This window comes from Amia ocellicauda, chromosome 4, assembly GCF_036373705.1.
Source record: "Amia ocellicauda isolate fAmiCal2 chromosome 4, fAmiCal2.hap1, whole genome shotgun sequence".
NCBI classification, from domain to species: domain Eukaryota; kingdom Metazoa; phylum Chordata; class Actinopteri; order Amiiformes; family Amiidae; genus Amia; species Amia ocellicauda.
Genome location: NC_089853.1, coordinates 52,253,074 through 52,270,118, shown reverse-complemented (window position 1 = coordinate 52,270,118; position 17,045 = coordinate 52,253,074). Strand labels below are relative to the sequence as shown.

At 43.6% G+C, this 17,045-nt stretch overlaps 1 protein-coding gene across 1 annotated transcript; it reads left to right on the top strand.

Moving 5' to 3' along the window:
- Positions 1-10,014: 10,014 nt before the first annotated feature.
- ube2v1 (ubiquitin-conjugating enzyme E2 variant 1) lies at positions 10,015-15,283 on the top strand. Its single transcript, XM_066702736.1, has 4 exons — positions 10,015-10,127; positions 12,260-12,408; positions 13,139-13,264; positions 14,400-15,283. Exons 1-4 carry the CDS (start codon positions 10,070-10,072, stop codon positions 14,544-14,546), a joined length of 480 nt encoding a protein of 159 aa, XP_066558833.1. The 5' UTR covers positions 10,015-10,069; the 3' UTR covers positions 14,547-15,283.
- The last annotated feature ends 1,762 nt before the right edge of the window (positions 15,284-17,045 follow it).

Genomic DNA, 17,045 nt, shown 5'->3' with positions numbered 1-17,045 from the left:
AAGCATAGAGACCGCCCTCGCTTCAGAGGTGTCTCCAAAGCCACGCCCCCTATATCACACATGAACACACAGAGCAGAGTCTCAGCACCAGGAGGAGAGACGTGTTGGAATCGATCGCAACAATTTCAGATTACCTCATGTCTCATTCACAGGTTCTGGACCATTCATGCAGAAGCAGGGGGCACGTAGTGTAATGGCTATTTCTCCTTAATGCAACAATGAATATGGGCATGTATGACAATAATCTGTTTCTTTTTCTTTTCATGTCATGTAGAAATGTTTTTTTTAATTACTAATATGGTACTAAAAGCTTATGCACAAGAATGAAGGATACAGAACATTATTTAGCCTTTCATGTATTTTTAGGAAAGTGGACTGGTCCAATCATGGGAGGAACTACAGGAAGGGGATAAAATAGGCCTTAACTCAACCTGTAGTGGGTTCAGTTCTAATGGTTGATACCTGTGAAAGGTAATGGTTGCTCTCAGCCAGTGAATTAAATAAGCAAGCAAGCTTATGGTAGCTGTTCCACTGTCTTAATGGCATAAGCCAGGAGTTAGCTATATTTTTTGGTTTACTTAAAGCCTAATTTTCCTGGCAAGTTTTTTTTTTTATTATTTTATGTGCAAGGTTCCTGTTCCTGGGCTTACTCATCCAGAAGTTATTGCACAAACCTGATTGCTCATGTTGACTCATCGAAATAATAAACATGACAACTTTATTGGTGACAAACTCTGCTCTCCTTACCACTTATTCCACCATCCTTGGTCGTTGGGTCTGTCTACTTTCTCACAAATGGTGGCAGCAGTGGGATCCAGTGGCTATAGAGACGGGGCAAAATGTCCCCAAAGCGTGTACAGGATGAGAGAGTTGAGGAGGATGAAGAGCAACAGTCTGAGCAAGGAGCAGAAGGACCCAGGGCAGCGGCGGCTCAGTCTTAATTTGAGAGCACTGCAGAGTTGGGGGACATGCTGAAGAACTTCATGTGGCTCCAGCATGTAAGAGAGGAGCGTCTGGAAAAGAAGACACAACAACAAGACCAGCGGTGGAGAGCGCTCCAGCACCAGTTCGGGCTACTCCAGGAGGAGGTAAACCAGGACAGGAAAGACCAGCGGAAGCAAGGGGGAGCTGCACCTGCCACGCCTGGTCCAGCTCTAGTGCTGGTTCCAGCCCCTTTGCAGCCCTCTAGAGGCTGGAAAGACCCCTCGATTGTTCCGTACAAAGCTGATGAGGACATCGAACATACCTCACTACCTTTGAGAGGATTGCTCTAACATGTAATTGGCCAAGGGCAGAGTGGGCATTGAGTCTGGTCCCACTTCCCCCGAGCAGCTTATGTGGCCATGGACTTACAGGACACTCAAATATATAACAAGATCAAAGAGGCAGTGCTACCCGAATTTGAAATCCATGCTGAGACATACTGTGAGAGATTCAGGGCTGCAAATGTGCTCACTGGAGAAACGCCTAAGGAGCTTCAAGCACGGTTTAAGGACTTGTATGAAAATTGATGAACCTTAAGGTTTGGTCAAAGGAGGACATTGGAGAAACCATTATCCTGGAGCAGTTCATGCAGACACTGAGCCCTGAAGTGCGTGTTTGGATTAAGGAGCATCGAACAATGACTTCCAAGGAAGCAGCGGAGTTGGCCGAGGCCTACATTGCAGCCAGATGGAGTTACACAGGGAATCGGTTCGGGAGGGATCCTCAGCCATGGTCAAATGTCCCAGGGTCCGGTATGTCTGTGGGAGATTATGGTTGTGGTTTTAAGCACCCAGGGAAACCTCCTTTTAGGCACCATAGTCAGTCATTTAACTTTGAGAAGTCTAGCAAGGAAGCAGACCAGGTAGTTTGCTATGGATGTGGCCAGATCGGTCATATAAAACCTAAGTGTCCCTTGTAAGATGTAAGCGAGTTAAAAGTGTGCTTTGTGCCTAGGGCTAGGGAGAACAGCAAGACTGAGGAAACAGTGAGTGAGAGAACCGGGGCTGTTAACATCACTGGGAAAGTGTAATAAGCCTTTATAGATCGTGGTAGCTCCCAGACCCTAGTTAGAGCTGACTGTGTTGATCAATGTTGTTTGAGCAGGGATGGAAAAGTAAAGGTTAGGTACATTCATGGAGATGAAAGAGTTTACCCAGTGGTGGACATTAAAATGGAAGTGGCAGAACAAGCTTATGTCTTGTCTGCTGTCGTACTAAATGAAGCCCCCTATCTGGTATAAGGACAATGAGAAGAGAAGTTCATAGTCAGAGAAGGGAAACTGTTTTACAAGGATGAGCTGGGGGAACTGTTGGTGGTATCCAAAGATCTGACAGAGGAGGTCATGAGATTAGGGCATACCGTACCTTGGGCAGGTCATTTGGGTCAAGCAAAGATGAGGGACAGATTCTCCGTGCATTTCTTTTGGCCAGGCTGGTATAGTGAGGTAGCTCAATTTTGTAAATCCTGTCCAGAATGTCAAGAAAACTGGTGCAGTAAAGCGTGGGGACAGGGCTCCCCTTATTAGTTTGCCTATTGTGGATGTGCCATTTGACAGGATTGCGATGGATGTGGTTGGGCCATTTGGAACGCAGTAGTACAGGGAATCGCTACATACTGGTTGTCTGTGATTATGCAACCAGGTATCCAGAGGCATTTCCATTAAAAAAGGTAAAGTCTAGACAGGTGGCCAACGTTCTGCTCCAGCTATTTTCCAGGGTAGGTATAGCAAAGGAGATCATAACAGACCAGGGAACAAATTTGACTTCAAAATTAATGAAGCAGGTCTACCAACTCTTAGGGATTAAGGGAATTAAAACCACCCCATATCACCCGCAGACTGATGGTCTGGTTGAACGTTTCAATCAAACTTTAAAGAACATGCTGTGAAAGTTTGTCTCCGAAACAGGATCCGACTGGGACCAGTGGCTCCCATACCTGCTGTTTGCATACCGAGAGGTCCCCCAAGCTTCAACTGGATTCTCGCCTTTCGAGCTCATGGTCATCCCGTGCGAGGTCCCCTTGTGGTGCTGAAAGAAGCCTGGGAGAGGGAGCATAGGGAACCAAAAATGAACATTCTTTCCTGCGTCATCCGGATGAGGCAGAAGTTGGATGAACTAACAGAGTTAGTTCGGGAGAACATGACCAAGGCCCAACACCAGCAGAAAACTTGGTACGACGCATCATCCCGTAGACGTGCATTCATGCCAGGGCAGCAGGTGCTGCTGTTGCTGTCCACTTCGGACAGTAGCATACTTGCTAAATGGCAGGGCCCCTATAAGATCATGAGTAGAAAGGGGCCAGTGAATTATGAACTCCTGCTGCCAGACAGGAGAATGAAAAGGCAGATCTATCACGTTAATCTGCTGAAAGGATGGATTCCGAGAATGGAGTCCGGCTCTGTACAGCTGTTTGCTCGTCAAGTGCAGGAGGAAGAGGAGCTCAAGGAGCAGTACTTCCCCACCTCAGAGGGAGCATCAACATGGTGCTGCATGGAATATTTGACTGCACAGCAGCAAAGCACTCTGGGACAACTTATACCAGAGGGGCTATTCCAGGAAGAACCAGGTCGTACCAGTATAGCAAGGCACCACATTCAACTAGTGTACCCTGGTCCACTGAGACAAACCTGCTATCGAGTACCAGCCAGGCTCATACCGACATTGAAGGAAGAGGTCGACATCATGTTGCAGATGGGCATCATTGAGCCGTCGCACAGCAAGTGGTGCAGTCCTGTGGTCTTGGTACTGAAGCAGAAACGCAGTTTGCCGTCCTTCATCGACTTTTCCAAGTTCAATGCCATCTCTACTTTTGATCCCTACCCAATGCCCAGGGTAGATGAGCTTATTGAACGACTCAGGAAGGCCAAGTTTTTAAGCACTTTGGACTTGTGTAAGGGCTATTGGCAAGTTCCTCTGACGGAAGCAGCTAAAGAATTGACGGTATTCAAAGCTCTGTTTCAAAGAGGCTGTTTTAGTTCACTGTGATCCCGTTTTGATTGCATGGAGCTGCAGCAACTTTCTAACTCCTTATGGATCAGGTGGTGAATGGAGCAGAGAAATATGCTGCAACCTACATAGACAACGTGGTAATTTTCAGTGAGACATGGGAGGAACATCAACATTTGCGCGAAGTGTTTAACAGAATCCATGCAGCAGGACTGGTCGTCAACGCAAGCAATTGCTCGTTAGTGCAATCTGAGGTCCAGTATCTGGGCTATGTCATCGGAGGGGGAGTTATCAAGCCACAGTTGGACAAGGTGGAGGCCATTAGGACAAAACAGATACCCACCACAAAGAAACAAGTGCGGTCGTTTTTGGGACTGGTCTGGTGGTACCGCCGTTTCATCCCCGAGTTTTCAAGTAGGGCGGCTGCCCTTACAGTGTTCACAAAAAAGTCGAGTGCCAACCAAGTGAAATGGACTACAGAGTGTGAAACATCCTTCACCTACCTGAAGGACGCCATGTGCCAAGAGCCTGTACTGCAGAGTCCCAACTTTCACCTCCCATTTACTGTGCAAACGGATGCCTCTGGAGTAGGACTTGGGGCAGTGCTGCTGCAGGGTGAAGGAGAGAACCGGAAACCAGTGGTCTACATCAGCAGGAAGCTGTTCCCTCGTGAAATTAAGTACTCCACTGTTGAGCTAGAGTGCCTTGCAATTAAGTGGGCTCTAAACACTTTAAAATATTATCTCCTAGGGAAACACTTCAAGTTGGAGACGGACCATCGAGCACTACAGTGGTTGCATAAGATGATGAACACTAACGCCCGAATCATCCGGTGGTACCTGTCCATGCAACCTTTTAAATTCACAGTGAGGTACTGTGCTGGGAAGGACAATGTCATTGCCGACTCTTTGTCCCGCCTTTCAGCCTGGGACAAATCTTAAGGAGGGGGGTGTGTGATGATGCGTTTGTCCCGACTTCATCACGAACAATAATGTTTTTAAATAACAACAATCGTGTTCTGAGTGTGGTGCATTAAACCCACACTATCATTCAGAGTTAAAGACATTGCTGCAGAATTGCAATTATCTTCAGGATAAACAAACGAAGACCCTTACCTTGTGCAAACGGCACCTGCGGAGCTTCCGTGTTAAGCCATGGGGAAAGACAAACGGGACATTCTATCTTTGTACAATATGGAAATAAAAAATAATTTGCTGGGTGCTTATATGTGCACTTTGCTTGCTTTCATACAGTGTTCTGGACCATTCATGCAGAAGCAGGGGGCACCTAGTATAATGGCTATTTCTCCTTAATGCAACGATTAATATGGAGATGTATGACAATAGTCTGTTTCTTTTTCTTTTCATGTCATGTTGAAATTGTTTTTTTTTTTTTAATTACTAATATGGTACTAAAAGCTTATGCATAATAATTAAGGATATAGAACATTATTTAGCCTTACATGTATTTTTAGGAAAGTGGGTCCAATCATGGCAGGAGCTACAGGAAGGGGATAAAATAGGCCTTAACTCAACCTGTAGTGGGTTCAATTCTAATGGTTGATACCTGTGAAAGGTAGTGGCTGCTCTCAGCCAGTGAATTAAATAAGGAAAGCAAGCCTATAGTAGCTGTTCAACTGTCTTAATGGCATAAGCCAGGATTTAGCTGTATTTTTTTTGTTTGTTTGTTTTTTTGGTTTACTTAAAGCCTAGTTTTCCTGGCAAGTTTTTTTTTTTTTTTTTTTATTTGCAAAGTTCCTGTTCCTGGGCTTACTCATCCAGAAGTTATTGCACAGACCTGATTGCTCAAGTAGACTCATTGAAATAATAAATGTGACACTTTATTGGTGACAAATTCTGCTCTCCTTGCCACTTATTCCACCATCCTTGGTCGCTGGGTCCGTCTACTTTTTCACAGTTACCTTGTCTGTCTCCATGAAGTCTTCCCTCCGAACAGCATTAATGGCCTTCACCTTGTCTGGATCTGTTTTCAAACCATCTTCACCCACAATGTGCCCTAGGAACATGACTGACCTTCTCAAGAAATGGCACTTCTTTGGAGCTAACTTCAAATTGTGACTCTCAAGCCGATCAAACACCATCTCTAGACGCTCAAGGGCCAGTTCTTCGTTCTGGAGCAAACACCATCAGGTCATCGAGATAACAAAGCAGGCTGCTATCACTGAAGATGGACAGCATCATTCACATGAATGTTGCAGGGCTATTGCATAACCCTTGTGGGAGCCTGTTGTACCAAATGGTGAGGAAAAGGCTCTATACCTCTTGTCATGTTTGTGCAGGGGAACATTGTAGAAACCAGAGGTCAGGTCCATGGTGTAGGATAAACTATTTTCTCCCAGTGCTGCAAGCGCATCTGCTTGGTGAGGTAGGGGATGGGCATCCTTCACTGTTCTTGCATTCATCCATCTGAAGTCAGTGCAGATTTGGAGGTCACCATTTTTTTTCCAGACAAGGACCAGTGGCGAAGCGTACACACTTTGTGACTTCCTAATAATTCCCTTTTCCTCCATTTCATCCAAAGACATTTTAAATATCTGGTAGTAGCACAGGGGGTACCCTCCGTTAAGGCATGCGAAAGGGGTGATCATCAAGGAGGTGGATCCTATGGACAAAATCAGTAGCTTTCCCCACAGTCCATTTTGTGACATGAGAAAATTGCCTCATATTTCTCAATGACCTGCAGTAATTTCTCTTTCCAGGACTCTGACATTTCACATGAATCTAAGCCTATGTCTTCTAGACCTAAGATGTTCAAAGCAGTCTTAATTTCTGTATTTGACCTAGCACTTGTGACACACTGAACATTCACCTGGAGAGGGGCAGAGCATCTGTTCTCATTGTTAGTGCCCCTGTGACAGATACTGTGGTTACAGGAGTTATTCACATGAAAATCCTCAAGTGTAATGCAAGGTGACACATCAGCAAGTTTAGCATTCCTCCTCAGGACATTTGGTTTGTTACTTGCATTAACTACTTTCATGGGGACCCAACCATCACCCCATAGTGGAGTAATAATCCTACCCACCATAACATTTCAAGGCATTGACTTGGACTGTGTTGGCTCTACAATTACAGTGCTGCCCATAGAGATGGGTGCTGTACCAGGCAATTTACTCCACACCAGGTGCTCACAATGGGGCTGCAGGGTGACACTCCTTTTTAGTTTAACTGTGCCCACTTTGTCTGGGAGTTGATCTCCTCTCCATCGTTCTAGACTAGAGAGCAAGGAGAAGAATTGACCATTTTCATTAGCTGAGCCATCCACAGGTGATGACACCAGCCTCCAGTAGCCTTCAGTTGTCTTAAACTGGCATAACCGACTCTTGATAGCATTACTCCCTAGAATTAAGTCTTCTACTTGGCCTGGCACAACAAGGACTGGAAAAAGCATTTTACATCCATAAACTTCCAATTGTATTAAATATATGACCTTGGGAGAAACCTCATGCCCCCCACAACCCACAATCAGAACATAATCAGCTGGAGCTTTTGTGATGTTCGGGGTGCTTTCCAATAATAATGCTTCGGCAGTTTCACTCAGGGTGCATGCCATTGACCCACTATCAATCATGGCTTTTAAATGCACTTGATTTTCAACCAAAACAGTTGTATAGAATAAACTGTTGCTTGCCATTACTCTTTGTGTCTCTTGATAAACTACAGTTGTGTGTGAGGGTATTTTACTTCGGAATATTGTGTACAATGACTCATGATCTGCTACAATATAATCTGGAGGAACACTTCCCTGATCTGTACTGCCCTCCTCCAAGCACAGATCAGTTTGTTTTCTGACTGGGCTGCACTCGGGGATGTTGATGGCCTTCTCTCTGGGCAATCACGTATGGCGTGGTCTGCTGAATGACACAGAAAACACAACCTATTTGACATGCATGTAGAACTACCCATAGCCCTATTAGGTAGTCTGGCACCATGTTTGTTTGGCCAGCTTCATTTGGTATGGCAAGAGGGTTGTAGCAATGCCTTTTCCAATATGCCAATGACCCTTTCAAGTGCTACCGAGTCCGAAATTCTGGGTTAGTGGGTCTCCATTGATATTTCTGCTGTTGGTTGTGAACTTGGACTAACCTCAATTCTGTTTACAGCAACTTTCCCTTTTGTGTTACTAGGGGGCACTGACAAGGCAGTTTTCAGTATTTTTTCAGTAATGAGTGGTATTCATTCAGCACCTCCTGCACTTCATGTGCCGACCATTTGTCAATGGTTTTGCTCCTAAACATGAGTGCTAAGTCTCTGTTTGGACAGTTTCACACAAACATGCGAGTCACCTCAATGGCAGAATTCTCCAGCTTCTTACCCTGACTCTCCAGGCACTCAGCTGCGGTCTCTGCAGCTTTATTAATTTATTTTATGCGTCTTCCTTATCCCTTGGTAGAGTGGTGTAGAAATCAGCTAGAGGGATGGGTGAGCACGGGGATGCACTGTGCTGCCTCAGTAGACTGTAGATGGTGTCTGGGTGTTGCTTTACATCAATACTGCAATTTCGAATGTCAATCTTGACAACCCTGCCCATCAATCTCATTAAAATTTCCTCCACCTGATCTTCAACCCTGTACCTCCTCTTTTTGATGTAATTTCTCATAATTTCTTCCCATTTTCTAATAGTAACCTTATGGGATTTCCTTCACATCTGAATGGGTGTCTAAACTGAGATGCTTCAGATCAATTAGGTGCCTTTTTGACTCATCGTCGAAACTACCTGTGGCATCTTGCTTTGGTAAATCAGCCTGCTTAATTGTACTACTGAGGCTCAACTGGGATATAATTGTTTCAGCTAGTTGCTGACCCATTTGTTGCATTAAAATACTCATCTGGCCCATTAAACTGGAAACGCTTTGGTCACTAGGGTTGGGGGTGTATGTGGCAATATCCACATTACTGTGAGAGACTGTCTCCTGGGGGCTGTGTGGACATAATTGCTCCCTATTGACTCTGGGGGTGTTCAGTTGTCCTCTCGCCAATGCTACAAAATATTAACTCACAGTTAACACAAAAACATATTTAATGGGGAATAGAGATAGGAGGGGGGAAAAAACCCGTTATTTAGATTACAGGTGTGCTCACAAATGTTCCAGGTGAAGACTAGGTGAACTTGCTCCAGGAAATCACCAAAGATCCTTAGCGATCTGCTTCCAGTTGATCTAGTGGATCTGAGTCATGGCACCAATGTGACAGTTTAGGTTCCTGTTCCTTTTATTCACTGCAGAAGAGGGACTTGGAAAAACCACACTCGCAGTCTGGAAGAAATATTAAATCTGGGAAAATAATAACATATACAGGGTTCAGGGAAACGTTCCTCACTCGGCAAAACCACAGCAGCGAGACTCCATTAAACTGCTGCTGACTTAGCGAAGCAACACAAAATGGATGCCGAAAAGGAATGTAACCATTTAAATGCCAGGTTGCAATTAATAACTTTTAACCACTGATTTCAGCATGAATTTAATAGCAACAAGACAAAAATATCTCTGTCACACACACACTTGTGCAGTGGGCGAGCCCGCACTGTGTGTATGTATTGACACTTATAGAATCCCATTATTTGATCAGGATTGAGAAGTTTTCCATGTTTGGGTTATAATCAAATCTCAAATACATTTATAGCTTTTATGACTTGTGGTCATTTCCAAACTGAGGTACCAAATACATGTTTGAACAGCAGTTAAGCAGGTGCATGTGAATGGATACATATGTTGCATATTTTCTACCTTTATCTAATTCTACAAATACATACTATTATAATTGATTTGTTGTTGGTCTGGTAAATTACATTCAGCAAGGTGAGGAATTCACCGTGGTCCCCTGTTTAACGTCGATATTCCCTGATGGGTAATTCTATACATTACATCTATTCGGTTGCCTGTCTTGTGTCTTTAAACAAGAGGTGGAGTTGCAGTAGTTTTGGGTGCATACGACACACTGCACCTGCCTAATCCAGCCCTGTCGGGTCGCAGTTGTTGCCTTTTGCGGCGCGGCGCTGCTGCTCTTGCTTCCGCAGACTGTGCGCGTCCACGCGGTGCTAGCACGTGCCTTACGTGCCCGCGCCCGAAACCTTGAGCGTGGGCGCGGACTCGAACGTTCCCACCGCTCTCGCGCCGACGCATGGCATCGTGCGCGTTCCCGCTAGGCAGCGACAAGATGGCAGCTGCCGCCGGATCGGGTAAGTGAGGCTTACAATCAGATAAATAAATTATGTACAAAAATAAAAATAAAAAATGTCTTCTAAAACCAGAGGAAGAGTGTTGAAGCGCCTAAGGTTGTGGGAGACTATTTTCCCTGTCAATGTTTCGGGGATTTTGTTAAAAAACAGAAATGGATCAGTATTTGTTTTATTTCGGGGCGCTAAAGCAGCAATATGGTCTTAGTCTTGCGAGGCTTCCTACGAGCTCCAGCAGCAGTATAGTCGGTGCTGCGGTGAAAATCGCAAAATCATTCAGATGCATCGTGCTTTATACCAACCTACGGGATCCTTGCTTTATTAGAGATATGTATGTGTGTATTGCCGACTGTCTGCGCTATATAGCACGTCATTCCGATGATTTGAAAAGAGTTACACAGATTGCCATCTTTAACCAGCTTGCTGACACAACACAACATGCTCTGCGTGTCCACTACACTGGAGTAACTTCGCTTTAATAATCTGGATCGAGAATATGGCAGGATCTGGTCAGGTCTTGACAGATATGGTTCATTAGTATTCTTCTCGTGTTTGAGCAAGCATCCTATCAGTAAAGTACATGTCCAGATCATGCTGTACCTATATATTTTCCGTTCATGTTTACGACAGCAGTAAACCTGAGTTCCTTACCCAATTTCCTGTTATGTCCTCCCATGTTAATTGTGCTTATTAATAGTGAACGCCACCAGTCGTGTGGTGGTGCATTCGCAGATGACGTCACCTTGCCAGCAGGAAATACTCCAGAACACATGAAGACTCTCCTTTTAATAATTGCATGTTTTCCCTTTATCCGCCGTCTTTGTAGTCTACAGTACGTGAACGCTAATGTAATTAGACATGCGTTTTTAGCATATTTTATTATTTACGTCAGAGCAAAATCTGTTGCATAGCTTTTTTTGTTTTCGTTGGTATTTGTTTAACAAACGATATGCGTAGATCTGCAAAACCTAACCTGCTATTTTCCACATATAAATAACATTGCAAGGGTAACACAAAAGGTAACACAAACACAAATTAACGTCCACATTACACGGATTAAAATTAAGGTACATGAGTATTATCTAATCAAATGTGTTAGTGTTTTTAATGATGCAAGCAATAGCACAGCCACCCTCATAGTCGGGGGTGGGGAACCCTGTTAACACACAACGTTACCACAACGTTGTAATAACGTAATTTACGTGGAATCCTTTATCCTTATATTTATATTATTATGCTTATCAGTATTGTTAAATCATAGACCTTTACCTTACACATCATTCTCAACAAACCTTGGGGTAATTTAATTGTGAAGAGGGGGTGTTTAAAGTAGGCCATGCTGTCCAGAGCGATTGACTGGGTGTAGCGTCAATCACACATCTTAACATGCATTTATGTTTTGCACTTCCAACCAAAATATAGATTAATGCTCTTCACTGTGATTCGCTGCATACTAAATTTTCTAAATGTTTCCAGAGAGAAAGGAAGAGTTCAGCTATGCATTGAAGTTGTTTAAGGACCAACTAGACAGCCATTTCTCACACTCGAAATCACTGTGGGGAACTGGGCATAGTATCTACTCTATTTAGAGCTGCTGTTGTGAGTGGCAATGGGACCAATTGAATCCAAGTGAAATTAGTTCCTTCTAGGAATCCTACCTCAGGCTCAAAATGTTTGGTTTTAAGATCAGAAAAATAAGTGTGTGGTTCATTCAAGATTACATCCTGGGGGTCTGGGCAACTTTTTGCCACCCCTCCCATTCTGGCAGGAGAAGGAATATTTTATGCAAGAAAATGCAGCATCCACTTCTGAAGAAGTTTGGGTTTATGGAATGGGGTGCTGTTGATGTTCAGCTTTGTGTGTGTGTGTGAGAGTGAGTGAGTGAGTGATGTCAATGGGATTGGGTGCAGAAGTCTGCAGTATCTTTTATGACATATTCAGAGCCCAAATCTGAACTGCAGTCTCAGGAACAGTCCCACACAGCTGAAACCAGCAGCACACCCCTCCTCCCAAAGTCTGGACCCTGAGTGTTGGAGAATTGAAGGGAATTTAGAATAATTTACTTACCATAACAGTTTCCTTTGCACAGTGGGCCTCACTACATCACAGGATCGTTTTGTCTTTGCTGTCCACAGGCGTGAAGGTACCTCGTAACTTCCGGCTGCTGGAGGAGCTAGAGGAGGGGCAGAAGGGCGTGGGAGATGGGACGGTGAGCTGGGGTTTGGAGGATGATGAGGACATGACCCTCACTCGCTGGAGAGGGATGATCATCGGACCGCCAAGGGTGAGAGCAGTCCCGCCTGCATGAATAAGAAGCTATGGAGGGAAGGGGGGTGGGGCAGTCATATTTGCACCTCTCTGTGAACTTCTCTTGAAGTCCTTGGTGTAGCCCTCTTTGTTCCCACCCTCTGACAGCTCAGGTGTACAGTGAGGGGAGAGAATTGGCACGCACATACTCCAGGTGTCACTTCGCAAAACATGTTGCAGCTTTAGTGTGAATTGCACACATGGTTTAGTGAACACCCTGGAGAGGAAATATTGTGAGAGTGGGAGAGGCGGCACACCACGTTGGTGGAATGTAAGCAAATGAGGACTCGGAGATGAAAGTTGTGATATGGAAATTATTTTGTAATAAAAAATAAGAAAAGTAAACAAGATCATAGCAGACCCTCTTCCTTAAAGACTCCCCCAAGCCTCAATTGGGCTGGTCCTGAAAATATTTTTTGGTGCTACATCACAACCTTAAAACTATCCACTGGTTTCACAGACCCAGATTAGCTCTAGTCATGGATTACCTTACCTAAAATAACATTGGGTAGTTAAAGACTAGTGCTTATCGGTGTTTCTTGAAACCAGCCCTACATGTAATAAACAAATTGTACTTTCAAAAGTAAGCCTGCAACCCAATCCAGGCTGTTTGAAGTGAGGAAGGTGAAAAGGGCTATTGCTGTTGAAGGAAGGGCCTGTTCCTGGAGAGGCTTGTCTTTCATTTCTTGCCACACCTCTGCTTACAGACAATCTACGAGAACAGGATGTACAGCCTGAAAGTGGAATGTGGGCCCAGATACCCAGAGACACCTCCCTTTGTCAGATTTGTGACCAAGATCAACTTGAATGGCGTGCACAACTCCAACGGTGTGGTGAGTAGCTTCAGTGGGCGGAGAACATTCCTGTCACATGAAGGAGAAAATAATATATATATATATATATATATATATATATATATATATTAGCATATTGAGCTGAAAAAATCATCCCTGCCACTGGATATTGCACTGATTTATGAATTTCGTTTTCGTTCTAACTTCCCCCATTTTAATATCTTAACTTCCACCCTCTTCTTCCTCAAAAACAATACATAAAAAAAAAAAACGTATTAATTATCTTTTACATCAATGTCCACTGTGAAGCACAGGTAGGCAAGAGTGGTTCCACTCTGCACTGAAGGTGAACCAGAACCTGACACTCTCATGATAATCTCTCTTCTGCACAAGAGAGAGGCACATATGTTTGCATATTTTTACAGTTGGTTTCCTTTTTATTTATTTTGTATTCACGGCAAGAGGAGTAATTATCCAGATGTAGAAGAGCAATGGCAATTATTTTACTGTAATTAAGTTCAACCATAACCAGTATGGAGGTGTAACATGAAATTCCAGAGGCAAACTACATGTTGTTTGCAATAGACAACATTTACAGATAATGCTGTTCGTTCAATCTGTACCTGCTGCAAAGCCTCTGACTAGTAGGTCCCTTGAGGTGTCTAGTACAAAGCTCATTTGCATATTTGTAAAACTGTGAAAATAAATATTAAAAAGTATTTATTTCTGCAACACAGATAGGACCAAGAACATAATAGATAATGCAGAAGCAACTAGGAATCAAAATTTGTGTGGATTTGAGTGGTGGGTTTTTATCTATTGTATTCAGTCTGTATTTGACCATTCATTTTTCTGTGCCCCCCTTTTTGTAAGATTCAAAAAACATATCTGGAATATAATAGCGCTTATCATCACCCTACTTGACAAGAGCTACCACACAGCTTCAGAGGTCACCAAATTCCATTTCCCCCCCGAAAGAAAAGCAACCTTTCTGTAGATCCTGTGTTATCCAACAGTCACAAAAAACACATGTACCCCTAAATAGAAACCGTTCAGTCAAGCACATTAAGTCTGTGACTGTCTGTGTGGCTTGCCTGGTAGCTGGATTTGCATTGTTCTTCTCACTATGCGGTGGCCCTGCTCCTTTTCCCCTCTCCCTCACCTTCCCCTCCAGGTGGATACCCGGGCAGTTTCGGCTCTGGCAAAGTGGCAGAATTCCTACAGCATCAGAGTGGTGTTGCAGGAGCTAAGGAGGCTCATGATGTGCAAGGAGAACATGAAGCTCCCACAGCCACCAGAGGGCCAGATCTACAGCAACTGATCACCAGCTACAGTTTTTGGTTTTCTCGTTTTTTCGTCTCATCTTTCCCCCCCCCCACCCCCTCCTTCCCTCCATTCACTCCACCTGGCAGCCAGCGACTTTCCCCATTCTTCTCTGAGACTCTGGAAGATACCCTCCCCTTCTCCCACTCCCCTCCTTCACCCACCATCCTCCTGTCCTCCCTCTGACCCTCTCGCTGGACATAAGACAAGACTTGCAGAGACCGACTCTGTAGTGCAGACCAGACCATTAAAATACTGTACATCTTACTAATCTTTTTTTTTTTTTTTTTTTTTTTTTTAATTATTATTATTGTTATTTGTTATAAATGCAGGTTGTACAATAACATAAATAATCTTGTTACTGGGTGTAAATGTTGTGTGTGCTGCGTTTTTTTTTTTTTTTTTTTTTTTTTTTTCCTCTTTTCCCATTTTAAAGGCAATTGTTCTACTTTACTGCCAGGTACAGTAGGAATAAATGCAGACCGCATTGTTCTGTGAAACAATTGGACAGTTCTGTATGTGATCTTTATTATGGCCCCTTTCATTAAAATGACACAGCTCTTGGGTTTGCACTGACTTATTGTTAGTAAAGCTAAGGATCAGGGCCTTGTTTTAGGAAGTTGACAGTTCACTCCCTGTTTTTGTTTTTTAATGTTCTACATTTTAATTTTTTTTTTTAAAGAGAAAAATCACTTCCTTGAAATAAAAAGGCAAAACAAACAAACAAACAAAAAATGGTCTAAATTGTCAAGTTTCTGCATTGCAAGCTTTCCCCAGTTTACAATCAGAATTGTTTACAACTGTTTCCATTCTTTCCATTAATTCATCTTGTATGGGCATTGTCTTTCCCAGGGTTTATGTTAGTCTGCTTGTAATTGAAAGGGTGCCTGATTGACCCGAGAGGTTCCCTCATCTGTGAAGAGAGACTTCCTTTGACGTTATGTCAGCAGACCTCTGGTTGACTTGTTTCCACAATGGTGTGCAGAGTTCAACTGTATTGCCCTATGTGTGAGAGAGCAGCAGCAAGATTAATGCACTTAGTCCTCCAAATCCCTTCACCCTTGTTGACCCTGGTGCTGTTGCCAAGTAAAAGCACCTGGGAAGACTTAACCAAAAGCCTGTCAGGTGTCTCCATGTTGATTAACCCAACCCCATTGGTGATTGTGTACTAGCAAGTGACCTTTAAACCATTGACTGTTTTGGGGTGGTCTGCTTTAACCCTTAAAGTATCCTTTTTTGCCACAGTTACTGTTTCAGAAAGTGTATCGGTGCCATCAACCTAGACTTAATTCTAGTCTTCCTCCTCTTATAATTAGTAGTCTTCCTCCTCTTCTCGCTGTTGTTATTGTACATCACTCTGCTCACTGCTCACTTGGTATTCCCGCACAGTAAGCAACATGCAGTTCTTTTAAGACAAAGATCAACTCCTATCAACTGTTGACTATTATTTTCAGCCCTAAGTAGAGGCACGTATGGTTCAATTTGGAACAGTGGGCAGTGATGCTAGTTTAGTGTAGAGCACAACTGTGACACGGCCCCTTGGTTTATGTAGCAGTACTTGTGTTTTTGGAGCATGGGTTGTGGTTGCCTGCTTCCGGTTTTGTATTTGCATCCTGATCATGAAAACTAGCAAGAAATAGTGCCCTTTGTTTTTCAATAGAGATCACAGCAATCTACCTAATCTACAATTAACTTGGCCTCCACCTGTCAACCATTAAAGTTGATGTCACATTTTCTGGATAAAAAAACCCACTGTTGAAGGATCATTGGACAGGCTGTGGATCTGAAGGAAAATTAATACCAAAGAGCATTCTACAGAAGTTAAAGTAATACAAATTAATAGATAAGGAAAGGGTACAAAATAATATTCAAGTTTTTGAATATCCCACTGAGCATAGTTCAGGAAGTGGAAGCCACCCAGTCACTGCCAAGAAAAGACCATCCCTCAAAGCTTAGTGCTCAAACAAGAAGGAGACTTGTGAGAGAAGCCACAGAGAGGCCAACAATCACTTTGAAGGAGTGCAGTGTTCAGTGGCTGGGAGTGGAGTAATGGTGCACCAGCCAACCATAGCAAGACCTCTGCGTAACACTGGCCTTTATGAGAGGGTGGTAAGAAAGAAGCCGTTACTCCTCAAATACCATCTCACCACAAAACCTTTTCCCACATCGCAGCTGGGGTTACTCATACATCCTCCCATACAGCCCAGTGTTATGCAGAGCTCTTGATATGTTTTTTTTTTTTTTTTTTTTCACTGGTAATGGTAGTGATTAATGCATTATACTTGTCTTTATTGGGATTTACGTTGATTCTTTCTACCAGGAGTCAGGCAGCATTTATATGATTAGTGCCCACGTAATGTGGGAGAAAGTGGACAATTGACAAATGTATTTAGTTCATTTTTTAGTTCATCAATTTAATGCAGAAAGAGCCCGTGAACAATGTGACCTAGCATTTTGTGTAATTGGGCACATCAAATGGTTTGGGCCTGCAGGGGGA